Raw genomic sequence first — 27,759 nt, forward strand, 5'->3', positions numbered from 1 at the left:
TCCAGACTGGAATAGTCCTATAAATCACCTATCGTTCGAGGAATGAATCACGCAGTGTTCAGAGAATCGCCGATTCGGCATTAAGTTAATGGAAATGCAGAGACAGAGGGTGTAGGTGCGCTATAAAATCGAGCAACAAGGGCTAGGGGATTAACTAAAGTCACTCCTTGAAAATCCTCTAATTAATACGATGTTAAGGGGCGCTCGATGGAACGGTTACGGAGACGTCAACTCGGAGAAACTTTTTCCAAGGGTGAAGAAAGGAAGTAAGCGAATCGAAAGGGAAAGTTCTAACCTGAATCTGAGTCAGACTCGGTGACAAATTTCGCAATTTCGTTAAATGAGCCATCCCCCCTGATCGTCTCTAATTTCAAAATAGGTTACGAGCGGCCGTTGGCTGTGTTTTCGCAAGTTTCAACAGGGTTTTCGAGCGTCCATTAAAACTTGACGGTGCCCAATTTCGCGGAGAAAACTTTTCACCATCGAAAGGAAAATCCGGATACCGTTAAGGCCACTGTCGATCAAGCTAACGACCAAAATATAATAGTACATTCCCTTAAATTATATTTCCGACAGCGATTCGAGGCGAATATGCAAAAGGATTAATTTGGGGTGGAAAACTCGTATAAAAATATTTCGTTTCACGGTTTAATGTTGGATCGTCTCCACTTGTACGGTATTAGAAATTGAGGAGCAACTATTGAGGCACAGAATTGCTCGGGCAGGGCCGCTTTCAGTCGACAGAAATTATTTCCACCCTTGCAGCGTTCGAATCGCCGTTTCAAAGGGAAACGCCGGAGTCCATTCCTGCGTAAAGGCAGGTATTTGCCTCGTTCCGGACCCGGCCACGTTGTTCGCTTTATTCTTCCAGATTAAAGCGAGCGGCGAGATACGACCGTCCAACTTGCTGGCAGATACGCAACGCGCGAATACGTATCAACGGGTCGACTGCTTCTCAGGAGGAACTGCCTCGCTGATTTGCGAAATTTATTTGTAGAAAGTTTGCTCGTTAAAAGCATGAGTACACGCATACACACGAACACACACAGTCACACACAAACCGGCGCAGTTTCGTCCGTTACCGACTCTTTTCACCTTCTCTCCTGTTGAAACAATGCTCGGAACGGACTGTCCGGCAGATAAGGTACCTGTTTTTTTTTCACCGGTTCGTCCGGCGTTCGCATTTTTCTCGACCGTTTTCCCCGACGTGTTTCGGGAATGTTGCGCGAGAAGCGTACGATGCGCACAGAACAACCTAATGTTCAGACTTGGCTCGAATTCCGAAAGTTGTTGATAAATAACATGAAGCGTTAACGCAGTAGCTAGACGTTCGGTCGATGATAAGTAGTTTTCAACATTGGAAACTAACTATCGTTCGAAGAACAATTTTCCCCACGTTTAACGCGTTTTAACGCTGGTCGAGCGTCGGTCGACTCGTCGAGATTAAACTCTTTAACTCTTCGAGTCTACGTTAGTTGTCGATGCTTAACCGTGTATTTTTACTTTTACCAGTCAAATTTAGTGTAGTAGATGTTAATCCACCTACTTATTCAACATAATTTCTGTAATGTAGCTCCTTCAAAAATCGCTAAACTTTCAACCTTCGTACCTGAGGGGTTAATTACGACACGAAGGCGACACTTGTCAAGTTTAACAGCCATTCGTTCGTGAAAGAAAAGGATCCGAACGAGGATGCAATGAATCGACAGACTATTCACAGAGAGAAAGGAAAGGTGATTATATTTTCTCGTTAGGACCATGCGATGGCAGCTAATTTGCTTTTACACGATACTTTGTTTCAAGTTATGTTTGAAGGTAGAATTCAAGGAATCGTGGAGAATTCTCCAAGATTTCGAGCAAAAATGCGCCGGATCGAGAGGACGACAAAAATTATCCAGAGAAGGGGGAGAAACAAAAAGAAAACAGGTACGATGGAGGGGGATACAAAGAGACTCGTTGTCTGCCAATATTATCGCCAGTCGTTATTGAAAATCGCTTCTGTTTTATGATATCGCGCCAGGTCCGTAATGGCTGCCACCGAGAACCAAGGAATTGCCAATCTTATCTGCAACGTATTAATGCCTCGCGGAAATTGCCTCTGTCGGGATCACCGGGGTACTTTCCGGCCTCCCGTTGTCGTTGTAAAATCTCTCCTTCCTTCTGAGCTTTTGTCCTTGGCGTCGAGTCCCCGGCAACGATTGAAAATGAATTTGCAAACGCGCCGTTCTCCATACGAGTCAGAATCTATTATTTTTTTTATTAATTAGCCAAGTTGTATAGAGTAAAAAGAAACAAGCGATAGGGTAATTTATTTAAGCAAAGTCCACTTAGGAAGCATAGACATTCCGGAGGTCGAGTTCTGCAAATCGAACGACGGGGTTCGGACAGAAGTTGCGTAAGAAGCGCGCAAACTACCAATAACCCAGGCTCGTGACTTCGCGAAAGAAAGGTTGAGGCATCTGGAGCTCGTTAAACGAGTTGCTTCCATCCTTGTCAGAGACCACGAACACGTCGCTCGGAATCGTCTCACATATCATTTATTTATTCCAGAGCAGCGACGCAAAAGAGCAAACACGATTTTCTGCGAGTCGCTCTTTAAACGAAGCAGAAACAACAGCTACCGAAAATAAAAACAGGAAACTCGAGGGATCAAGAGAGAAAAAGTTTCGTGGCAGGAAAGTTTTCGTCGATGCCTCTGCTTGAATTCTGAAAGCTCCACGCGCGTGTATCCGTCGTGCTTTTTCTTCTGTAACGACGACGTCGGTTTACATCGTGTTCCGTTCGAAAATGTACGTCGCCAATGTACTTCCACGCTTTGCGAAACTTTTTTACTCCGGAGCTCAATTTTCTGAGATGCCGTTGACAAAAGTCGCTATTCGTCCGGTGTACCTTCGTTGACCTAGTCTGCGTATTTCGATCGAAACTTCCATCCCCTACCCCAACCCTCTTCCATCTTCTCGATGCTTTCGCTACTGTCGAGGAGTTCGTCTCGTTCCGTTACCAGACATCGAATGCTAGAAAGCAGAAACGAAACCTTTTGAGTATCCGCTTTTTTCGAACTCGATTCTGACCCATGCAATTTCGCTCCTTTAGTGTTTTGCCATCCCCAACCCTCTGCGAACATTTGCTCGAAATGTTTTCAAAGAAAGTTAAATCCTTTGATTCCGCATCCTTAAAATGAATTTCATTACAGATCCTTTTGCGCTAGGAAAAGTTTGATTTGATGTATCTCGTTTAACTATAATTTGTAACGCGAGAACCCATATTTTTCTCCTGTATTTTTCTCGTATCCCCTACTCGGTACACGTTCACGTTGCCAAAAAATTGCCGAAAACACGGTGTAAGCAGGAAAAAAGGGGTAGGACGGGCTCACGGAATAGCTGTCCCTCGCAGCTGGGGTGTCGAAAGTAAACGACGTGCGTGTACCGGCGCAGAGCACGCCGTGACTGGTGAACGCATTAGAATAACGTTCTCTGTACCCAGTCTGCTACTAATTACGCGGAGTTTGTATTAATGCGGACGTTAGCATTCCACCATGGCCATCAGGCTTTCCGCAACCCGTGGTTGCCGCAGACGCTAGTTACGTGTCGACGTACCCCGTCGCGTCGTTGTTGTTGTTGTTGTTACTGTTACTGCCCTGTCGACGCGACCATCCACGCCTCCCCATTGCCTGTCAAGGGGCACACACCAGGTGGATTTCACTGCTCGTAGGTGGCCAGATTCGAAATCGTAAAATTGTTCGTTTCGCGGGTCTCTGTAAAGCAAATTAAATTTGAAAAATAATGACAGTACAATTATTGTCAAGTTCGTAGGTATGGAACGGGCTGATAAAATGTCGAAAGGAACAGGGATCGGTGGGGTTGACGATACGGCGCTGTTGATAGGTCGCGTATGATGGCGCGAGTGGAGTTGGTAAATACGGGTGCAAAACGTTCGCGAACGAGCGAGCAGAGGCTAACTGGCATTCGCTAATGAGCAGCGTTACTGCTTCGTTTCAGCGATCCGCGCATCCAGGTGTGTCTACCGCGATCGAGGTCGAACAGTTCGCAGAAGGCAATCACGACTCGGTTGGACGAGTCTGCCTCGAAACGCAGCCGGAAAAACATTTCCACGAATAGCCAACCGGGAGGATCGAGGCTCAGGATTTCTGTTTCGCGGGCGAAAAGTCGTTTTTAGGTTTCTGAAAGGGACCTGCGAAGTACGCTCGACCTACATTCGTTTGAACCATTTAACTTCGCTGCGTTGTTGCGAGTGTGCTCGTAAGGAGGAAAGCCGCGGCCGAGGGAACGCTTTTTAGTCGTTTATCGAAAATCGTAGAAAATCATTTGCAACACGGCCTACTTTGCCAAATAACCGTTTCGAAGACACTCATGATCGTCTATCGACACGCGATCGTTCTCTGGTACCACGTGCCAGAACCTTCTTCGAAAATTGTAAGACAAAAATAAATTTATTTAGGATCGTTTAGATAATTTACACGGGCTAGTATAGAAGTTGATCTTGACCAAGAGAGTAGCGAAGACATTGATTAGGATGCCTGTCCCTCAATCCTCGATACAACAACGTTCTCGATCGAAATCGTGACGTAAGAGAGAGTTTGGGTGTCTCGTTTAAGATCGCCGGACGAACATCGTTCGATAATTTTCTTTTTTTTTTTAAGAACGAAACTAACGCGAGTTCTAATTAGCAAGGATCAAGATTCACATTGACTAATAGCGTAGTTAGCGATCACGGACATCGTTAGCGGTCCGACTATGAAGATTCCACAAGGTATAGCCAGCCTGGATGCAATTTCTCATTAAAGATAATGCCTCCCGGACCGACAACTGCGGTTGCACGAAGACGTAAGAACGGATTGTGAGACTGGCATTCCTCTTAATTAGGATCGCAGGTTGTCTTACGGCGAACGGTGAGATACAGTCTTCGCGAACTGGTTTGTTAAACAATCGGCCGGCGGCCAGCACTCGACTCGCCCCTCGAGGCTGTACGCAGTTGCTTCGCACGCTGTCTTCGCGTGACCGTTGGCTATCGAGACTCTCAACATCGTTGTAGCATTTCGTAGCATGTTGCAAAAAGAAATCTCTAAGTACACCCTAGTAGAATTCGTAAATGAATGGGACAAGTACGAAGGCGGCGCGCGACTAGTTGAAATCGTTGTTGCTCGTACTTACCTCTCTTTAGAAGTTTCTACCTTGTTTCGAGTCTTTGTTAGTGTATCCGACTATTCCTATTTAACACTATCGATCCAAATGCAAACACACAGCGATAAGAAGTAGCGTTAAGTTACAGTTGTTACTACTGATTGGATTACACTCCAGCCCTAACTGCAATCACGCTCGAAAGTACGCTAAACTTATAAAGGATTAGAGTATCGGGTGATAGTAATTAACCGCCCGTGCTGGAATTGATTCATCGAAGCGCGTGACCAAACCATCCACGGTAATACGAATACGAAATCGCAAACGCATTTAGATCTTTTGGGCCGGCAAATGGTATCAAAATCGTGTCCGAGAATCGACCCGGAGTCGAGTAAGTATAGGCAAATCCTTGCACGACTAACGAGCACTCGAAGAAAATAGTTTCGGCCCGCTCGAAACAATCGAGGGCGTCGAGAGCGTATACGAACGACGTTCTTTGGCTCGCGTATCCATCCACTTCACAACCCCCGAGAGTGTCGACCGAGATTGGATGACTATCGTTACCATTTGCAAGGTCGATTGCATCGGTCATTTGGCAAACTGAACGCCTTCTTCGACGCGGGCTCTCGTCTATTCAGTCGGTCCCTTCGGGCGGAACATCGAGTCCTCGACTCCGTGACAAGCTCTTCCCTTCCAAGCACCTGCGAATTGCGAACACTTTTGCATATTTCAGAGTCATATGTTCGCGTTCCTCGTAGATATCCTTTGAATTGCCAACGACACTCTTACGAACAAAGTACTGCGAATCAAATTAATATTCGGACACTATTTGTAATCATTACGAATTGTACATCGCATTTCGAGTCTCGGGCTAGTTGAACTTTTGTAAGTAATTTAAACGAAAATAGTGTTTTGAGGCACCTGTACTCGGGTAGAAAGTGATTTAAAGCTAACAGCGAATACCGAATCCTTCGTCGATCGAACAGTTCTAATACGGAGGTAATTCGACGTGGATCGAACACGACGGGACATGGACGCGTTATAATTCACCGTGTCCTTTCCGTGGTTAGCGCCGCGGTCTGTCCCGCAAACGGAACGCGTCGTCCTACCGGGAGGGACGCGGAGAAATTATTAGCCTAATCGCAGGGATTGATGGCGCGACTAGTAATGGCTCGACCGAACGACCGGGTTTCGAGCTTCCGCATCACGTTCATGTCACTCGGCTCTACGGTGATTATGGAGATGACATTAACGTCCCCTCGGGAGTCGGTTACGTCGGCCGCTTCCGGCAAGGGACGTGGCGGCGTCGATTCTACGAGACGCGATCAGCGACACCTCCTGAAACGGCTGGGATCCTCGCGGGACAACCGAAAGTTCCCTCAAGTTTTGCCAGTTTCTGTTATTGAATGAGATTTAATCACTGGAGGCGCGTACGCGCGTCGCCGAATGAGTAACGGCGGAATCTCGTGATGTGGAATAGAATCGTCGAGTAACTCGTCTCGAGAACTCTAATGCGAAATCGATGGCAAGAAGTTTCCACCGACTGGGATTATTCGTCGTACTATCACAGACGAGGTATGCGAGTAGACCTCTCATCCAATGTATTTTTTCGGCCCATTTTTACGGGGTTGTAGAGCTTCACTATCATTTTTGGGTTATTATATTTGAAATTTTTTCTTTCACCGAAAAATTTGTCCCTTTGTTTAGAGGGGAAAATTATCGCAGTAATCGCAGAATTAACATGCTCGGAATTAGTTTAACTCTCTGGAACTTGTACAGAGGACGTGTAGTATCCGGACACGCGAGAATCTGAAAAAAGTGGACAATGACCGCGACCGGTGGTGGATGAAAAAAATTACAGAGCAGCTTTGAGGCGAAGCCATCGTTATCCGGACAGTAGCGAGTCATAATTTAATGGCAGCCGATGAACGCCGCTAATAGGTAGTTTCTTTTTTGCCCCGAGCCGCGAAGAGGGTGCAGGGCGTCCAGAAGAGAATCAATTACGAGCTTTTAGTCTCGTTAGTTCGCGCGTCGAGGTGACACGACGACGTGTCATCTTTCCTTTTAAAGATAGAAAGGCTATTAATAAATGTCACGCTTAGATAAAGTCGTAGTACCGAACGATGCCAGGGGGTGGTATATATGCGTGACCCGAGGGGGGAGAGTTAAAAATATTATTGATCTCGCTGGCAATATTTTTAACCCGTCCGTTTTTTCACGTTTAAATCTCTGGCTCTAAATCTTCCGAACCAGTTGCGTATGTTCCAGTATTGGGACAGATTAAACGGTAGATACTATTTTAATATTATTAGAAGAATATTTTGAAGCACGTAGAAACGTCTTCTGATCAGTTTACATACAGTAGGCAGTGTATCGATTCCTGTCGTGTCGATCAATTTACTGTTATCTGCCGTGTGACAGCGGATGATTTGAACTGTCGCAAGATTATCCCCGTATGCGACACGAATGTCACTAGCAGTCTCTTCGATACTGTTTCTCCATATTTCAAAATGTACAGAAATCTAACGCTAAAGCAAAGCGATACTAATTACAGAGAGGACTTACGGGACAAGCTAATATACTAGCGAGCATACGACTAGGAAGAATCAATAAACTAACGGTCCGCGGTTGCACGCGAAAGAAGGAGAATATCTGGCCCGCAACGGAGGATTAATAACGTTGTCGTTTGACCGGAAGGGGGATCAGAGGGAATAGAAGAAGCCGTTGGAAAGAAAATCTGAGACAGTGGGTAGGGGAGGGAGGAGAAGATAGGAAAGAAGGTTGGCAAAGACGGCGAGGAAAGGAGGATGTGATCCAGCAGTCTCTGGAAGATGATGCACGAGCTCGCGGGGATGACAGCCGCATCCGGTACTATCCGGGACACGCGAAGAAATGCATTTTCCTTGGTTTATTTAACTGCGCCGCGTTACACGCCAGACGATAGAGCGCCGCCAGTGTTTCTCGACTAATGCGTCTTACCTCCTAACTTTCTTTCTTTTATTTCGTTTTCGCTTCGATTCGCTCGCCGGTTCTGACAGCGTTCGAGGCGGGGGAGGAAAACATCGGACGGAGTGACGCGATCACGCTGACGGCCAGAGAAACTACGGGAACGGATCCGCGAATTCCGGCGCGACTGCGATTTTTAGTTGGGCCATTAGCTCTTGTGCGAGGAAAAAAGACGCTCGTGTCTTTTGACGCGTTCAGCGACTCGTGAGATTCGATCTTTTTATGCTTTCAACGCGACGACGGATTGAGAATGTCTATTTGTCTTCGTGTCACCGGCGGTTGAAACGCTTCCGAAAATAACTGCTTCAAACTGTTATAAATTGGTTCTGAATTAACACAGTTTTGTGAACCGAACAATGGCGGAACTGCTGCAGATATGTCGGTTCTATAACTGTTATTTCTCGATTCTATGCATGTACATGACGTTTTCAGGTGATCTGTCTTAAATGATCTGATTGCGTTCTCTGTTCTTTCAGGGAGTTCGTGGACTCGATTTCTCGTGGCTGATTGTCCTGAGAAACGGAGTGTTTGGGAACGATACGCAACAATCGCTACCAGCTGCGAGCAGCGGAGAGAGAGTCGAAACTTTCCACGAAACATTAAGAGCACGACTCGTTCGGAGCGAACGTATGAAGACGTAACCCAGTGAGTTGGACGTTTAACGGAATCGTGTAACGATTTAATTACGACGTGCCGCGTGACGGTGAACGACGGACCGTCGACACCGACTTTCGCCCCCTTTCGCTCGTTTATTTCTGGATCCTCCGAATCCACACAGCGTCCGTCGGCTGGTTACTCGAATGTTAAATGTTCTGTCTACCGCGCAAGTGGACCGTCGTGTCACCGCATCGCTGATTCGTTCGATTAACGTCGCATTTGCCGCGTCTGTTTCACGGCACGATCAAAGGCGGCCGGTTCTTGTTCGATGGAGTTTGTAGCATCTGGATCATTTGCCAGCCGTTCGTTCATAGCGTTCACGGACTCTACGTTTAACCCTTGAAATAAACTTGAAGTTTAATTATTTTCCTCCGATTCTAGAGTATTGCTATTTTGTAGAAATTGAAGAATAGGAGGATATAAGATAGTTCTGTCGGGTTTCTCTTTCGTCAATCGAGGACGTTGTTAACGTCGTCGTCGATTTAATTGCTCGTTTGGCGGACGCCTTTGAAAGTGCTCGCGCTGCGTCGATCGCGGTGCAGCGGAACGGGCGTACCCGCGCGTGTCTCTTTGGTAAAATTTTGTCACGTTCCGGTTTATTACGATTCAATCCTGGAGAAATGCCGCTCTCCGCGGCGACAAAAGACGTCGCCCGTATACGCGAGCAGACAGATCGGGAAATCCGTGGCTCGTTTCCCGTCCCTACGTGACGGAATAAACGCGCCAGTCCGCATTACGCGCAGTCAGATAGCTACATTCCCTGTCTAGAGTTTTCGTGTTATTGTAAATATATTATTCCGTTGGCGAGCGAGCGGATTTACTCGATTTTCACTCGGTGGTATCGAGTTAGACATAAATTACGAACAACGTAAAAATCCATAAATATGCAGTAGTTCGCGGAAGGATCGTCCGCTCGACGCGCAGAATATAGAGACACCAGAAGTCGTTCGTTCTTAACGGGAAATTTCCTTTTAACGCCGTCGCAATGACAGTTTTCGATACTAATGCCGACGACGTGAACAAATAATCCGCGAGACTACACGCTCCTCCAAAGATTGACGTTCGCCTGGAAACGTATACCACCGGAAACCCGTCCGTTCGCTCTATTTCTCCGAGTAATGGTGCGTTGATGGCTCGATGATATCCTTCTACGGTATCGTAAAGTGTTTTCGTAGACGTATCTCAATCGACTCGGTGACAGTAGCTGAAGCCCAACTGGAAGTATTCAATAAGAAACAATCTCCGGTAAAAGACTTACTAATCTAGTCTATGCGAGACAACTGACTACCGAAATATTGTTTATTTAATTCCATTATCAAACTATCTGTTTCAGTTGTTAACGAGGAATCAAAATTTCGAATCCAGCTAAATTCCAAACCAGCGATCGGATTGGTCGCGTCTCTGGCTGTACAAAGGACATGCTACCGCCACGGTGGGTGCCAAAATTTACTACCGATCGATCGGATGGCTAAACCTTCATCGAGTCGTATCTCGTCTCAGGATTTGGCCAGGACTCGGGCGTTCGCGTCCGTCGTTTCTATCGTTGTAACTTGCAACGAGCCGTCGTCCTGCGCCCCGAAACCGGCTAGCAGAATGTCGCTCGGTTCGGCGCAATTTACTGCTGATGGGAGGTAATTCCGACGGCTGATAATCGCGCCAGCATCCGGCTGATCCGCACAATAAATACGGATACCTGGCTGGCTGGTGATTAATGGTGGCCCGGCATTGGCGTATTTACGAATATCTGCCAGCAAGGTTCGCGATCAAGTTGATTTCCGTCGCGCTCAACGACGTGTTTCGTTCAGATCGTCGCGAGTCCGATCGTTAGTCGTCATTTGTAAACTATCTTTGCTCGTCCAATATAGAATATTGGTTTAAAAAATTCGCTAATACGAATTTACGAATTTGCCTCGAACGAACGAAAAGCGTGCGGAATTTCCAGATATCGCGGATAGCGACGGGTAAATTCTTTCGTTTTCAGCGACGAACGAAATTAAAAGTTCGGACGCAAATTAACGCGACGAAATTCAGACGTCGTCTCGTCTACGTTGCTGTCGACGGAACCGAGAGGGAAAGATGATGCTTGACTATCTTTTACGAACGGTTATCGAAGTGGTCTCGAGTAGAATCGAAACGCTGATTGGATGGAAGGTCGATCAAACGGTTCGACTCCTCGAGACTCGTCGACGTCGCGCGTGCACCTGTTACGATGACGATTGCGATCACCTTGCGGTACAGTCGAGAGAAATAGTTCCCCCAACGTTTTATCGGGAATTGGTTTCAACATCGGAGAAATTGCGTGTACACGATTTTTCGACGACCGAAATACCTTTGCCCGTTAATTGATTACGATTTCGTTGAATCTACAACAATGTTTACTCACCAGTTGCGTGTAAACACACCCACTTCCGTCTCGCAGAACCATCCATACGATGGTATTTAATTTAACGTTCGATTTAATCAACATTCGAAGACTGTCCAGCATCGCTGTCGAGAACATTGTTTACTTTCTATTTTATTAACCCCTTTAACAATCAACCCTGTTATAACATGGCTATTCGTTCCATGTTCGAAACATGGAAATAGTTGCAGAAGACAGAGGGTATAAGCTTAGTTAGATTTTTTGAACTTGCAAACAGAACGTCGAAGCAGCGAAATGCAATGTTCGAAATGGAATCGAACGAGTTGATAGGTCGAAACAGACGGACGGTACCTAGTTTGCTCGCTGCAGGAGTCATCGGGACGGAATGCAGGATTAGAACAGGTAACGTCGACGCGTCCGACTCGACGCGGCAAGTTCGACAAGTTCGATAGGTACGGATGAAAATTTCATGCACGGGAACGCGGCGCGGAATCAGTTTAGCGAAACATCTCACTGGCTGATAAAACATCAACCCAGACGAATCTCCCGGGAAATTTCGAGCTCTCTCTGTTTCTCGCTATGGATCGAACGACATGGACATTGAACTTCGAAAGTTCAACGACTAGTTTTACCGACTGTACACGCCAGTACGTAACCAGGTGCAACGCGCGGCTCAGACGCTCTGAAGGACGTACTCACCCTGCGGCCGTGGAGGGTAGCTAAGAGGTACCAACGTTACTTCCGACGCACAGTCTGCCGCTCTCGACGCTGCTAGCAATAACGAACCGGGGAAAAACGCGAGCGAGACTCGCGGGTATCTGCAACCGAGTCGGAGACCAGGGAATCGTTCTAGCTCGATCGTTTTTGCAATTCGATCTAGACATAAAACATCTAGAAATACGGTAAAATATAATAACTTTATTCGAGAATTTATCAATATCCACGTTATCTGGAACGATCGAGACTCCAGACAACGCGGCGATACTTACCCTTTCCGATAATAAAGTGAGAATAAGGGGTTGAGGGGGCGGATAGAGCGTCGCAGGTGTAGTCTGCGAGTGGTTGCCGAAGGATGTGGGGGATGCGAGCGCGCGACGTTAAGCTCGCGGAGGGGGTAAGCGAAGTCTCGTTAAAAATACACGCGTGACAAGATCCTTTAGGTGGCGCGACTTGGTCGCGTGTTACCACCGGCGGCGGCGGCGACGGCGGCGGTGGCGGAGGAAGGAAAGGGGTGCTTTATAGCCGACACTCGTTAGTAATTGAATACTTCGTCGAGAAGGAAACGCGCCGGGCGACATTGTTGTTCGTGGCTTCCGTCGCGCAAGCCCTGGGTTTAAAGCATAATTCCCGTCGCGACGATACACGCGCGTTACTGTCCTGTCGTCGCGTTTACGATGCGGTTTACCGAGATCGGATCCCGACGCGAGGATTTTCTAAAGTGGCTCAGCCAATTTTCAACAAACGCTGCTGGATCCTTATCGCTTTTTTTCAATGTCGAGTAACGTCCGTATTAAAAATGTAAAATGTACAAGGATAGGGCATATTCGTATATACAAAATCCTCCCGTTTCGAACCCTGGAACCATTTGCTGCTCTATTATTAATGAAATAGTTATTAGTATTGGCAATTTGGACGTACGTCTGACTTCAACCTACGTGCAATGAAATTTGATCCTTGCACTGGTCCTTTTACCATCGAAGAAAACAATAGAAACAGAGGGCTCGTAGGAGGCTGCAAGGTGGTCGAACGTTTGCGTTCCCGTGAAACATTAGGCTCGGTTTCGAGCGTGGAAATTCGATAATGGCCGGTCCGCGTGACCGGCCAATAATTCTGCGGCGATGCTTTTGCGCAGACTTCCGGCGAGTCGCGATATATCAGTCCGGGCCAAGGCAAGCCGGAACCGGAAACCGTCAATCATAGGACTAAGTTAACGCCGAGTCCGTTCTACTCGCTCAGAGAACCTCCGCCCTATATCGTTGCACGAACTATTTTATGGACCCTTCTCTCTCTCTCTCTCTCCGGCAACCCTTCTGCCCACCTCTTCCTCGTCGGTCCTCTTTCCGTCTCGCTCGGACCATCCTTTCGCCCAGTTCTAGTTCCTGCACACACACACGCCATCGCGTCATCCCTCTGAAATATACTTTCGAGCTGCGAACATCGATTTTTTCATAAATAACCGCCCACCTGACCGCCCATAGCCGGTAAATCTCTCAATCTGGCTACCCCCATCCCTTAACTGTATCTGGTTAATTCCATCGAACCTGTGCGAGTCTGAATTCGCCGCCGGAATCTTTCTGGTGTCGCGATTTCCTTCTAATCGAACATTTTTACTTTTCATTGCTGATGATCATAGATCACAGTCGTTTGCCGAAGAAACAAATCTCGCGGAAGCGAGGAACATTCTTTCATACTGGAGCGGAGTGGAAGCGAGACCGTTGATTGTCGTCGAATATTCGGCGGAAATTGAAGAAGTTCGCGAAAGAGGCCAGTTTGACGATGTATCGGGAAACGTGGCTCGAATAATCGCGCCGAGCCAGCGGCTCGGTTTTCCCAGTGGAAATGGCCTCCACACCTTTTTCCCGCTCATAAAGGACGAAAATTTCACGGGGCGTTTTACGCTCGGTCATTAGCGAAATCGGTGGTACCTTACGTTCTCGCTTTTACGGGCGGCCCTTCCGCGTTGGTCTTTGCGAGAAAATAAAACGGAAGCGTTGCCGGGGCATTTCACTTTTAATAGTAACTTGCCTCGATTGTAAAGGGGAGAATATAAAACGGCTAAATGTATAACAGAGTCTATCGGTCGTCGGTATTATTTCGTTTTCCTTTGGCGTTGTTGACGAAATATTTTCGAATTATGAAATAAAACTGTTTCGAAAATAATTTTCTATACTATGTAGCATCGTAGAGATAAAACCTGAATCTGAACACGTGACAGCGACCGATGATGGCTGGCTAGCAATGTAATGCACGCGCGACAATCATTGGACGATTTAAAAAAAAAATCCATTCCGGATGTAATTCGCGACTAGTCGATCAATCCTTGGGCTTCAAAGGCTAATACCGTTGGAAATCAGCGTTTCGCTCGAACAAATTCGAAACGCCGTCGTTACCTCTATTCGTTTCCGGGCGCCGCATTCCCAATAAATTCACCGCGACGACCTCGGGACGCCGCGGCGCGGTGCGGCGCGACAAAAAAAAAGCGATCCCGGTCTATCCGGATGGCTTCTTGAAAAACGGTGATCGCACCCGGATTCGATCCGGCGTATTCAATTGGATCCTTCTCTGTCGCTAATCCCACTTTTGATGGAAACAAAATTGGCCGGCGCGACGTTCGGTTGGCCGTCCGATACAAATATTCGCGCGGAACGTAAAGCGTCGTTTCCAAGTGTTTCCCGGGTGAAATATTGCGACGCGTCGCGCATACGCGATGCCCCCACATGCGTATTATGCAGATACCACTGAACTGGAAATCGCAATAACGACCGTTGTGGATCGGTGACGTTTCCTCCTCTGCACCCTCTTCCGAACCCTTCCGTGCGGTGGTTTTATACCTCTCCTCCGTCCAGAACCATTTTTTTTTTCTACCGCGATTCTGTTCGCGATACAACGTCGATCGCGGTCCGTGCTCGTCAGGGATGTCGGTAGTTTTCCGCGAGTTACGAGGACCCCGACGCGAACACTGCTTAAAGGCGGTGAACTCTAATTCTTCGCGGTCGGACATTAACAGCTTCGAAAGGATAACCACGTACGGTTGATACGTGATACAAGGATACCGAGTTCGGAGTATCTATAATTCACGTAATCAATTTGGCGAAACGAACGATAACTTAGCCACGGTACGATCAGTTTTACGATCGTTTTACCAGGGCTAGGACACATTTCCGGTCTTCGGTTTTCGCCGTTTATCGAGAGCCCCGAGACGTTTGGACGATCGTTCGAATTGCGTTTAATTATTTAACCGCGTCGTGCAGTTCCAAAGGATCTTATCGCTACGTTGATCCACTCGAATCGAGCTATCAAACAATTACGTTCGGATACTAATCGTCGTGATTCAGTCTCGTTAGCTATTTTTCTTTCTTAAAGAGCCAAAGAACCAATAGGAATTTTAGGTGGTTGTTCCCACGCCATATCGTCTGGGCTACAGTACCTTTGGTTTTAGTAGCCTCGAACGTTAATGTTACGCGTGTAATCTCGTTGCACGGAGGGCAAAAGAGCGGACAAACGGGTTACCAAAAAACCTGAAAAGCTCGAGCCTCGTTAGCAGAGGGGGAACGAAACATTCGCGGTAACCCTTTTTTCGCGATCTTTGTATTCGGCGAGTGGTATTGGTCGGCTCGTATAACGGCCACGAAATTCAACGGACGGCAGGTTCGAGAGGGGCGCGGATATTTTCATGCAAATGCGGATACCTTTTTTCCCCAGATCGTAGCCAGGGACGCAGAACAATGGCGGTCGAATTCGTTTTCGGTGGAATCGCGCGTCGAAATTGTGCGGATTAACGCGAGAGCGTAGTGCGCGCGACTTGACGTTCTCGAGCGTAAACGTTTCCGGCGCGATAAAAGGGACACGACGAGGAAACAGGGTGAGAAAACGACTCGAAACAGTGGCAACTAAACCGGGGGTTGTCGGGAGGACATTCGTACGGACGGGCGGGTGGGCGGTGGGTCGGTTTCTTTGCTCCGAGCAACGAGGATTTCCATGTAATTTCACCGCGTAATAAGATTATACCTTTTCCAGCTCGAGGCTACCTATTGTTTTCCCATTCGCGGGCACCCGGATATTGTGTTTCACGTTTTGTTCCGTCCCGTTCCGTTTCGGTCTCGAATGTTGCTGGTAACTTTTCCTCCGTACCCGCCACTATGACGAGAATATAGTTAACATTGTAGGAAGAAGGCGGCCACCTTCGAAGTTTAGTCGTCGTCTGTGATGGTCCATAAAGAGCCGGCTGAAATTGCGACCCGTACCACCTCGAGAGCTCCGCTCGCGCTACGATCGACCACCCTTTCCAACCCCTCGGCGGCCAGGTCGGCTCACCCTTCGGATGTAATAGCGCAGCCGAGCGTATACAACGCGGCGCGGCATAAAGTTTACGATGATGAGGAAGGACCGAGCCGGAGTCTCGAAAGTCATCTTCTGGCGAATCTTCGGTGTGTACGAACTCCGTGATACCGAAATTAGATACCCGGCCGCGCTTCATCTAGCCCCGGCTTTCTACCTTCTTACCTCGAGATTCTTTCGCCGAGAACGCAACCTCGCGTTACCTTGTCGTCTGGAATTTCCCTGCTTTGCTTTTCTTTTGCCAACACCGATGCGTGTAGAGGTCTCGATCTCAGGACTCGAGAGGAAGATTTTCAGAATTCTCTACGTCTAAGAAGGGACGAATCTCAACAGTAATACATAAAAATGCATGCTCTTAGATTATACCGATCCTAGGTTATAATTATTAGAACGCAAGCCTATCGTTGAATCTTTGTTCGAAAACTGCAAACACGACCCAATAAACTGGTGCATTTAACGGGCGAAACCGCACGAGGCTCGAGGCTCGGTGAACGATACTCCAAGTCGAGTCACCTGGAAAACGATCTTTCAGACGCTTCCGTCGAGCCGCTGTAAAAGAGGAAAGACAAAAAGAAGAATGGAAAGGGCCGACGAGGTCAGGCTCGGGTGAAAAACAATGTCGCGATCTTTCTTTATCGTAAATCCTCCGATCGAGACGTGCTCGAGTGGGCATCTTGTGCGCGCGAGGCCGAGGGACGAGCGACGAAAAACGGGGTCAATTATGTGAAAACGGCCGGGGCCGGCACGTTGTTGTAAATTCGACGTGGAAGTCGAGTTGACGCCTTGTATATATTGATTATCCGTTTAGCCGGCCACTGCAATGCACCAGTCGCTCCTGCTCGGCTTCGAGTCCCTCTCGTCAATTTGCATTCCACGATTTCCCTCCCCGACAGATAGCCGCGTGCACCGATTTACATTCTCCTCTCCCCTGCGACCTCTTCTTGTTCCCTCGTTTCTTCCCCACCCATCCACCCACCCACTTTTCTCCGTGTCCCTCGAAGGGTCCTCTCGAGACGCTTTCCTCTCCATTTGTATTTATTCGCCGGAGTTATTTATCGAAGCACAATTACCCACGCGCAGGACTCGTTCGAAATCGAAACGACGGGATCTCGTCCGCTCTCGATCTCGAAATCGCCACGTGCTCCTTCACTAGTTCATAAACTTCAATTTTTAATTAGTTGATTGAAATCCTTCGTATTATGATCGTCAATTCGTAAGAGATCGTAAAGAGAATTAGTGTTGTAGATCCAATGGGTTTCGTTTAAATAATTAAGAAGTGCGCGGGAGTTGCGTCTCGAAACGCGCGAAACAAGTTTCCCGAATTTCCCAAGGAACGATCCGGCAGAGGATCGTGAGTGCAGCGTGTGTAATCGCGAGCGAGGATGCCGAATTTCCATAAATTTTGACGCGCAACAATTTTGACGGTGTGCAATACCGCGGTGCAAGTAGAAATTTGCCGCACTGGTCGGACGCTGCGGAGGCGCCTGCGCCCCCGAATCTCCCAGCGTGCGTCCGAATATTAGGGCAAAAGCATCGCCACAGGTTCCTTTGCGGGCATTATTACTACCCGGGCAAAGTTTCGTTCAGGTGAGCGAAGCTCCTCGAACGGACGGAAATTGCAGATGCATTACCGTAGACAATTTCGAAGGCGCGCGTGCCCCGCGGCTGATTTAGCGTGCAGGAGAACGCGAACCTGCGGAAATTAATCGCGGTCCTCCTTCTATCGCGCGTGGCCACGGTAAGTAGAATCTGTAGATTCGCCTCTAGCTATAAATCACAGCAGCAAGTGGTAGAATGGAAATCAGAATGAATCAAGGATGCGTCAGAAATTGAAATCAACGTAACGCTATTTCTACCGCTGCTTATTTTGCGACCAAACGGTGGCTTTTCGCCCTTTTCTTATTAAAATGACTTGAACAGAGGCGAAGTAAAATTTGAACGAACGTCGAAGGAACTCGCCCGTTCGAGGACCGGGAGAATTAAAAAATTGGAAAGAAGGCGGAAACGCGAGTCGTTTGGATCTCGCCAGCCGGAAAACAATAAATGGCTGCAGGCTTATGCGATACGGCGGAACATCGTGGTAGGTCGGGATCATAAATCCGCCGGGGATTAGTAAATATGCCTACCGGATGGTGCGTGGCACGAATCAGCGTGAGGGGGCGTTGCATCCCGGTCCGGAGTTTGTTGGAATTTAGCACGCAAAAAGGCCGAGATTAAATTGGACAAAGTGTCCCCGGACGATTTGCGTTGCTTAACGTCGACGTTAAAAATGACGTTAAAGGCGGCTTATCCCCGACGTTTGGCAAAAAGGTTTGCATCCCCTTTTGTTCTCCCCGACAAGCAATTAAGCGATACCCCGTCGGTGACTAGCTGAAAAACGACGTGCAATTAGAGATCCATTTCTGTGCTTCGTTCCGTTAATTTAAGTCACGAATAAAATAATTCTAACGCAATATTTAAAATTGGAAGCTTGACGATATCGTTGCTTAGACGGTAGATCGTGAGAAACGGAACGCGATGGAAACTAAATCACATTAACGAAACGAAAGATTATTGTCATAAATTTAAAGGCTATTTATCGAACGGAGCACGGTACACCCGTGAGTACACAGACATTGCAGCGAATTTCATATTCTAAACGGAGTTTCTGGAGAATTATGGGTATGCAAATTACCTGCAGCGGTATGCAAGATCGTAAATTACCTTTTCTCGAGAACCGGTATTTCTTTCTTTTATTGTTTCAACACGGTTGAGTGTCCGACGAATGGACTACCTAGATGATAGGGTTGCGTCGGTACGTGGATGATTACTTTGCTGATGGTTACGTACATAGCAAGTGTCAAAATTATTGTCTATCGATCGTGGACGGTCGATAGCGCGCAGAGAAGAAACGTTTCCACGAAAGTGTGAGGAGCCTACCAGGTCTCGGAGGGCAGGCAAAATCCAAAGGTTCCTTTAAACCGAGAGGAAAGGTAGACAAACAATCCGCAGGAGGGAACAAGATCCAGGAGTTCGTTCCGCGATCCCGCCGTCTGCATTAACGCGACTCGGACCGGCGGGGTATATACGCGCGGCCACGTCGAGAGGCGGATGTATCCACTTCCAAGGTCGTTTGCACAGGAAAACGTCGTAGTTGATGTTAATTCACGACGTCAAGCCCCGGTGGATCATCAAGCCCATTAGTCGCGCAGCCTGGCGAACCTCCTGGCATGGAAATGGTCTGTTTACAGGATCACGGTTGACTGCGTTTAATTTAGCAGCCTCTCCGCGCCCGCCAGAGACGACGGCGACGCTGACATTCGAATCTCATCGTCAAAGCGGAATACCAAAGCGCGCGGTTCCGAACGATTATCCGGCCGTGTCCTTTAACGAACGTTTTCCTTCGGAAGGTGAAATTGCGCGAAAAGAAACTCGCTCCGATCGTCGATCAAGAATTTCACGCCGCTCGAGGGGCCCGGTCAATGTTTCAAACTTGTTTCGAAGCCTGCATCTGAATGGCGAGAGTTTACGAGGCGGAGGCATCGGATGATTGTTTGAGAGATTCGTTGATTTTAGACTGCATCTGGAAGTTTAAGAATTTGAGAATAAAAGAGCACGAGTACCACGCCCTTCCCGATTCAGAGACTTCTAAATCATTCGATCGTGTAAAGAGTTACGTTTTATTTAGGATAAATTCAATATATCTTTGAAGCGGGTTCCATATCGTACGACACATCGTGTGCATGGTTTCGAGAGTCGAGCGTTTTCCAGAGAATTCTGTTAATCGTCCGGTAATTGGTTTCCTCTTCCTCTCGAAGCAAAAACACAGGATACGTATGTAAATAACGGCGAGGACGAAGCGCGGGATCACAGGGAACGGTAATAACCCTCGAAACGAAGATGTCCAGGAAGAGGGAGAAGCGAGCGACGGAGGGGTCCGCAGGAAGGCAACCTTTGAGTAGGCAAATGAGCAGCCTCTCCTGAACGGTCTCTCTCAAACAAAAGAAGAGCCACCATTTGTGGGCGCAACCCTTACGGCGGAGTACCTCGGAGCCGTCTCTCTACCCCGTTTAAACCCTTTGCCTTGCCGAAGATGAAAGATGCATGCCTAGACCGTTTCGGTCTCGCCTCTTAGCATCGTCTCCGCCTCGAGGAACGGAGCCCCCGATGTTCGGGATGCGCGCGCCAGCCACTTAGCGATAAGATCCTTCGCAACGGGAGAGAATTCGGCGCTTAAATGGATCAGGAAAGCGACACTACGCTCTGTTTACTGCCGGTTCAGTTTCCCGCTCTTACTCTCTCTCGCTGTTCTCAAGCTTCCATTTCAACGATGTTTTCCTTTTCGAGAACCAAATAATGCCAAGTCGGAGGAACGATGTCGCGCGAATCTCGAAAACGAATTGTTATCGAACTGCTTTACTTTATTTTTTTTTTTTTTTTAATTTTCATCGTTCGCAGACTGGCGGAAGTTCGATTTTCGTACATCTGCATGGATCGATAGACAGCCAGGACGCAAACGCTGCCTAACGCGAAAGCCCGGGAATCGCGACGGGAGGCGCGTAAAATTGACTACCGATGCGATATTAATGCAATGGGACCGCAATAAGATCGAAACGTTCTGTGCTTTCGCGATGATGGAAGTCGTAATGCCCGACTACCATTGTTATTTCCTCCGGGCGATTTCGACTTTATCGCGGATAAAGTTGCTCTTAACTCGCAACATTTATGACCTGCACTTCGGAATGCGTTTCAAGTATGTCTTTTGCGAGGAAATGTAAAACATATCCGGTACACCTTGTAAGAGGTTCGGTACCTCGTAAATCCGATACCTTGAAATTGTGCAAGATACTAGATCATCGACGACGAGTTCACCGATAAAATCGTTTCGTCGTTGGATCATCTTTGTTGAACTTGAGGTAATTATCTTTCGTTTGTCATACACCTTGGATAGTAGACGAGACTTTAATGACATGCAAGAAACCTCCTACGCTTCTCGAACTCGAGGCAAGGTGTTCGGGTGACTGCTTCGCGACGTGCTATCGAGCCATGACCGGATGCAAATCAAGCAATCCTAGGGTAATCAGATCTCGGTTCATTATGGTTTGCGGAATTCGCGGTGCCAGACATTAATCACCCGCGAACAGATTGGGAACGAGAGCACGAGCGTTTCGTCTACTTGCATTCTCGAATCGAGTCATCCAGGATCATTAATCGATCGAAGCTACAGGACAATTTGTCATCGAGTGCACGTTGCAACGGTTTCAGCTAAGAACACTGATCAGGATCTCGATCATATTATCATAGCGCTCGATAACGGATCGCGACTATTTTAACTGACCGTAGAAGGCGGAAAGTCGCGAGCAGTAAACGCGGTCGAATTTCAAAGGCAAGCGTGCCGACCGTAAATCTTCCCTAGTTCTCGCGGAATAGATACAGCTTGGTTTCTCGGTCAAAGCTCGTTAGCGATTCTCCACGCGGTGAAGTTGCTCTAATTGGAGATCCAACGCTGGATCGTCCTTCTCCGTAAGGAACCGGCGTGCAGCTCTGTATAGGTTGCGTTATATAGGCGTTATTGGCGAAAGGGGAGAGTTCCATGAAGTGCTCATTGTTGCGGAATCTAGTCTACGGGAAAGGCAAGTTGCCGGAAGGAGATCGCGTTCGTTTTCCCATTCTGCTTCATTAATCGTGTCGCGCGATACCCGCAGCCGGTCTTTCAGAAATTTTGTTTCGTTTTCCACCTGCATCGCTCCGCGTTCCTTTGATCACAGCCTACCGATTTCTTCGAAACTCGTCTGTGGTCCTGCGCAGAACGAATCGCCCGACACTTCTCGATTCGTTCCCCTTTTTTTTTTAGAAACAATTAGTCAAGATAATATGGCAGAATAATTTGTCAAGAAACATATTCTATAAGACCGGAGATCCTAGTTATCAATGAACTCCTGTATTAATGTTGGCTTCTTACTTCCTTTTCACAGTGTTCTCTTTCTTTGCTCGTCTTTGCGCGAGGATTCGTTGAATCGTAAGACGCTACGAGGCGAAGAGAACCGACAGTGTGTCGAGCCGATACTCGGCTGTACATCGAGCGGAGTCCATCGGAGATAATAACTTCATACGAAGCGCTGGTGGTCCCTTATACACCATAAACGAGTGAAATCGCCGCACGGAAACGCTACGGGCCAGAGATGCCAACAAGCAGATTCTTAACGGTCAGCATTTTATCGTTAGAAAGAATCGACTTCCTTGTCTCATTGAAAGAACCTCATATTTATGATTTTGCAAACTTTCTACAGGCACTATTACGTAAGATACAAGTACAATTTCATTTTTCAGGCAATCCGGACACCAAGATTATGGGAACAGACGAACCCGGGTCTTTTTCCACGATTCCCGAAGTACACTCTTTCCTATTTTAGGACCAGCGATTCGTGTTCCGGAGGTACACTATCTTCCTTCCTAGAATCATCGGTCCATCTTCCGAGAAAGCTTCCCTTTTTCTTTCTCGGAGTCGTCCACGTTTCACGAAGCCTTGCCCTTTGTTTCCCCGGACGGTCCATCGTTCCGAACGGTCGTTACCTTTTCTTTCTCGCAATCAAAGCTTCGCGTTCCGAAGAAGCATTTCCCGATACTCGATACTCGACTCCGACGGTCCCATCGGAAGTCCTGAACGTTACGTACGATCGCGATATCGAGAATTCTAAACAGACAAACCAAGTTTCCCCGCGGCGATCCGCGATGAATCAGGTACGTCGGAGTCGAGAATCATCCTCGGAGCGGTTGTTTCCACGACGGCGACGTTCGGACGGGACGGTCGTACGTCCAGTGATAAACGGTGGCTGAGTCGCCGCGAAATTGCACGCACGATCGTTAACGGAACGCGGTCGATCATTACGCGAAACAACGTCCCGCTGGTCGCGGAATAATAACACGCCTCGAATTTTCTCGGCAAGTTTACGATCGGCAGAAATTTCCCTGGAAAAGATACGATCGTGAATATCATTGGACGGGTAATGTACCTGGTGGGTTAACGTACGGGGCCGCTCGCGCGCGTACATCTTTCGGCACGCGTGTAGGTGCACCAGCCAGGCATGCAGCGATCGTGTAATAAGATATTACGAGAGCAAAACCACGAGAGCCCGACGGGCATAACCGGAGAGCGAACCCGGTGGTCTCTGCCGATTCCATGCTCCTCGTCGTGCCTATGAAAACCCCGTTCTCTGTCATCATTGACCACTCTACTCGCGAGACCTTTCCACAGTGAACTCGCCTTCGTGACGCTTCTTTCCGTCGTCGTTTAATCGTTTCCTGCTGGAATTATGTCTATATGCTTTCGTTTAGGAAACTGTTGCATCTAAAAAAAAATATATCTGGTTCAATTTGTAGGAAATGCTCACGAAGGGAACGTAGATTTTGTCGTAGCACTTGTTGTGTTTGGAAACGAGTAATTTTGACTCCTCCGCTCCGGTAGAAGCAACCAGGTGTCGGTCGCCAGGTAGTTGTAGCGTTAACATTCTACTGCTACAGTTAGGTCGAAACGCTGTTTAGAGATGGGTGTAGAGGCATCTCGAGGAACCGCTCGGTCTAAAGAGGGAACGATCCACGTGAGAACCTCTGCAGGAAGCAGAGGATGCGGCACGTCGTCGTGGCAGACAACTGGATGGATGGACGGGACTTCGGTCGGCTCGCTCACTCGGAGCGAGCAAAGGGTATTATTAGGACCGGGGCCGAACGTAATGACTTAATACTACGAGGCTGCCCTATGGTGGAAACTGCCTGTCTACGCGGCCTCAAATGACTCGCAGTCTCTTCGGGATAACTCCGTCGCCCATCGGATTCTTCGGTTTGTTTGCAAGATTATTGCAAACATGACCATGTTACTACGTAGGACGGTAGCAAACCTCACCGTCAGGAATTTAATAACGAGAGTCCTTTTCTCGAGAATCCCAAATCTTTTGAAAATCTAGTCGGAATTGCAAATTATCGGGAAAAGACTCGCCATTTTCCATCGAGCTACGCGGGTGGTTTAAAATCGCTTCCTCGGGGCTCGATGCATCATCTTGCAAATCTGTCCGAGACAGGAACGACAGCCTTCTATCTCGAAACTTTTCACGATATCTACTGCCCTTCCTTCTGTTTCTTTCCCCTGGTCAGCCCGCTTGCTTCCGTCGAGTCTCTATTCTTCCAAACAGATAAAACACACAGGAAATCGCGAGACAGAGAGATTCCATCTTCCAGGACTGCTTAACGGAAAGCGTTTCTCTCGTTTGCCTCGTAGTCCTTGTAAGATCCTCGTTCGCCGCTTAACGATGGGAAAATTACAACTTCTGGACGCCGGCATTCGCAATTCTTCCTTCCGACGTCGTTACTCGTGGTGCGACGAGAACGAGACACCGTCGTTTCGTGCCGATTCTTGTAATTAGGCGAGTTTGCCGGCAAACATTGCAAACTGGAATTCTTGGACAATCAATTTTTAAATTAACCAATGGACGAATCAAATAAAATAGAAAATTCTTCTATAACTTAGTAACTTTTACTTTCTTAGTGATTCTTTCGCTGAACGTTGTTCGTAAATGGGAAAATTTTAATATTTTTGATTGCGAATGAACGCGTTTACCTCGTCCACGCTAACAAATCACCGAGGAGACGGAGAGGTCCGAAAGCATCTGTCAGGATACTATCAATGCCGCGAACGAAAAAATCCAGAGAGGTCAGGGTCCGGCTACGTTCCGGACAAAGTCGTCGAAAGTCCAAACGAGCCTCTCGTTTATCCATCGTGCCATCATAGCTTCGGGCCAGTCGGTGAAGCACGCTAATCGCGGACCTCTATGACCCGCCATTTTATCTCGGATCGCGGCTCGCTCCTTTTCTCTGCTTAAAGCAAACGACGCGTCCGGATAAACGCAGGGGAAACCTGCCGCGACCGCGTTCATCGTCTGTCGGTGGTTGTGAGAATTTCGACACGTTCCGTCGTGATTTCGAGTCAGCAAATCCTGAATATCTCGAAGGTGATCGATTGGATTTAATTACCGACAATGTCGTCGAAAAGTGGGAATACGGAGGATCCGCGGTACTTTTATTTCCATACCGGTTCGTCGATAGCTCGACGACGCGGCTTTAAAGACAAATTAAACCCGTGCTGCCCCTCGGACGTTCCTTCGCGACTGTTCGCGTCGGGATTAAAAGAACTTTGGATCGAACGTCGCGTTTCCTCCCAGCGAAAGTTCGTTTAATTATCGATAAAGCCGCCGATGGTCTGTAAGACGTTAATATAACGAAGTCACGAAGACCGTCGAGCGCGTTTTATACGTGCTTTCTTTCGGTTCTCCTCATCGTCGTTCGCGACGTAATCGTGAAAGCTGGTTTATGTTTCTGGCGCGACTTCGTCTTGTGCGTTTTTTACGCGGTGCTCGTTGGCTTCGAAAGAGTTCTCTCGCGTCGAGTACTTTCCAAGACTGCTCGTGCCGATTCTCTTTGAACTTGTCTCTAGCGACGATCGTTTCGCGAACGTCCAAAGGTTCTGTCCGTCGAGGAATTTTAATCGAACGTGTCTGAAAAACTCTTTGTTGAGAATAACTGCGAGTTACGAGTCGTTTATGAACGTATCGCGGCCAGCGAATTGCTCTCAACGGCCCCATAACTTAGTTCGTAATCGGTGCTTGGGGAAATTGTTGAGAAAATCAATTAAAAGTCGAATAAGAAGATTCACGGGCGGAGTTTAGATAATATTTCTCGTCTCGTTTCCGCTGCATTTTTCACTCGCCGTGTCGTTTCTGGGCGTCGATATATCGACGATTCTCCGGAGATCCGGCGCACGAAACGAACAGAAATAAACCGAGCGAAGACCTCCCCGGGAGTGTCGTTTGTTCGTTACCGGTGTCTTCTAAATCCAGGTTATGACGGACATAACGTGTCGGAAATTCGACGTCTTCGGTCGCGAGTACGTCTCGTTCGTGGGTTTATTGTCCCGTTACCGCCATCATTTTTCCCCGGTTCCCGGGCGTAAAGTTCGAAAATGAATTCCGATGAAAATCTTTACGCGGGAACAAGAGTGTCCGGTAATCCCTCGTCCCGACATAAATTCGAAGAAGCGCCGCGTTCTTGGAGCAAATACGATTTGATACGACGCGACGCGACGCGGCGTTCGATTTCTAGTCCTCCTCGAGGTCGGATCTCGTCGTCCAGAACTCGAGCGAGGAGTCGCACGACCGAGGCGGCCGAGAAAATACGTGGAAGCAATTTCGTGCGGCGCTTCAATAATTATAGTACGCGAGGCGTAAATCACTTCGCCGAAAGCGTGCAGGCCCGGTGCCGTCAGTCTCCAAGCTTTGCTCGAACTAACTGGTCTCCTGGAACGGAAGGCCGTAGTCGTTCGCCGGGCAGGGTCCGTTAATGTCTTTATTACCAACGATGGTCCCGCTGTCGGCGAATAAAACGATCCAGCCGTGAAGAAACGACCCGGACGCCGTGGAAGAAGTTGCAACAACCTTCTCGCGAATCCAGAAACACGGCTCGAAGTTTGTCGTTCCGGGAAACGGGAATCGAAAAGAGCATCTCCGACTACAAGCCGACAACGAGATCTATTATTATCAGGTGGACCCTTTCGTGACATAAGAAAATTAAAATGAGCTTATTACGCGTACGCTTCGGTTCGTAAGCCATTGGACAGTCGTTGACTTAGAAAGAAGAGAAACTAGGTTAAAAAAAATTAATACCTGTTAGAAAAACTAGAATCTACTCAACACCAACACCGATTCACGCATCGAACGTTCGATCGACCCTTTTAATCTTCCCGATAATAAAGGAGATACGCTCTCCGACCTCTCTGAGAAAGAGGAAAACACGGTCCGTCTTCGTTTCGAGCAAAGAAAAGCCATCGTTCTTCTATTTCCAACACAGAAACGCTCGCTCTAGTCGTTGTACGGATTTATCGCTAGCAACGGAAGGGTTAATTACCATGTAGAAGAGGCAGAGCTCGCGTAAGGGGAACGCGGACTCAGGTAGTGAAGAAGTTTTTTTTTTTATCTGTGCGCCAGGTGATATATGCCATTATTATCTCGCAGCATAATCATCGTGGGGCGCCAGGTAGGATCCGGTCTTTATTCCTTCGAAGCCAAAGGATATCGTAAATTATAGCAGCGATCTCCCTAATTTCCGATCCCTTAGTTTTGGTCGCGAGAAATTGGGTTACGACAGGTGAATTCAGGGTACCGGAACCAATAGATGTTAGGTAACAAATCTTTGGAACAAGAGTTTTCTAGTTCGAACGTGGACGATCTTTCTATCGTAACGATTCATTTAGAACATCGAAAGGTTCCTATAACCTAATCCTTTACACCATTTAGATAGATTAGAATCCATTAGCAAGTTTCGGACAAAATAGTCCTCTTTTAGTTTTTGCTGTTGATCTTTCTCACAGCCTCCGGAATGTATCTATTTTTCGTTTGTTTAGTGCTGCAATTTTGATCGACGGTGAGTCCGGACGACAGTTTACCTAGTCAACATCTAGCAATAGGGAACTCGATATCCAAGGATAACGAGACAACAATCAGTAAGCCATTAACA

The 27,759-nt window shown here is 47.7% G+C and overlaps 1 protein-coding gene across 4 annotated transcripts; it reads left to right on the forward strand.

Moving 5' to 3' along the window:
* Nucleotides 1–1,542: 1,542 nt before the first annotated feature.
* Nucleotides 1,543–27,732, forward strand: LOC143350240 (uncharacterized). 4 transcript variants are annotated; one of them, XM_076782195.1, is made up of 4 exons: nt 1,543–1,733; nt 1,804–1,926; nt 8,621–8,789; nt 27,647–27,732. In XM_076782195.1, the coding sequence occupies exons 1-3, from the start codon at nt 1,698–1,700 to the stop codon at nt 8,783–8,785; spliced, it is 324 nt and encodes a 107-aa protein (XP_076638310.1). In that variant the 5' UTR covers nt 1,543–1,697; the 3' UTR covers nt 8,786–8,789; nt 27,647–27,732. The 4 variants fall into 4 exon arrangements, with proteins under 4 accessions (XP_076638310.1, XP_076638309.1, XP_076638308.1 ...); XM_076782194.1 differs by lacking the exon at nt 27,647–27,732 and adding an exon at nt 22,176–22,302; XM_076782193.1 differs by lacking the exon at nt 27,647–27,732 and having other exon boundaries at nt 8,621–8,883.
* The last annotated feature ends 27 nt before the right edge of the window (nt 27,733–27,759 follow it).

This window comes from Colletes latitarsis, chromosome 14 (assembly GCF_051014445.1).
Source record: "Colletes latitarsis isolate SP2378_abdomen chromosome 14, iyColLati1, whole genome shotgun sequence".
Classification (NCBI taxonomy): Eukaryota; Metazoa; Arthropoda; class Insecta; order Hymenoptera; family Colletidae; genus Colletes; species Colletes latitarsis.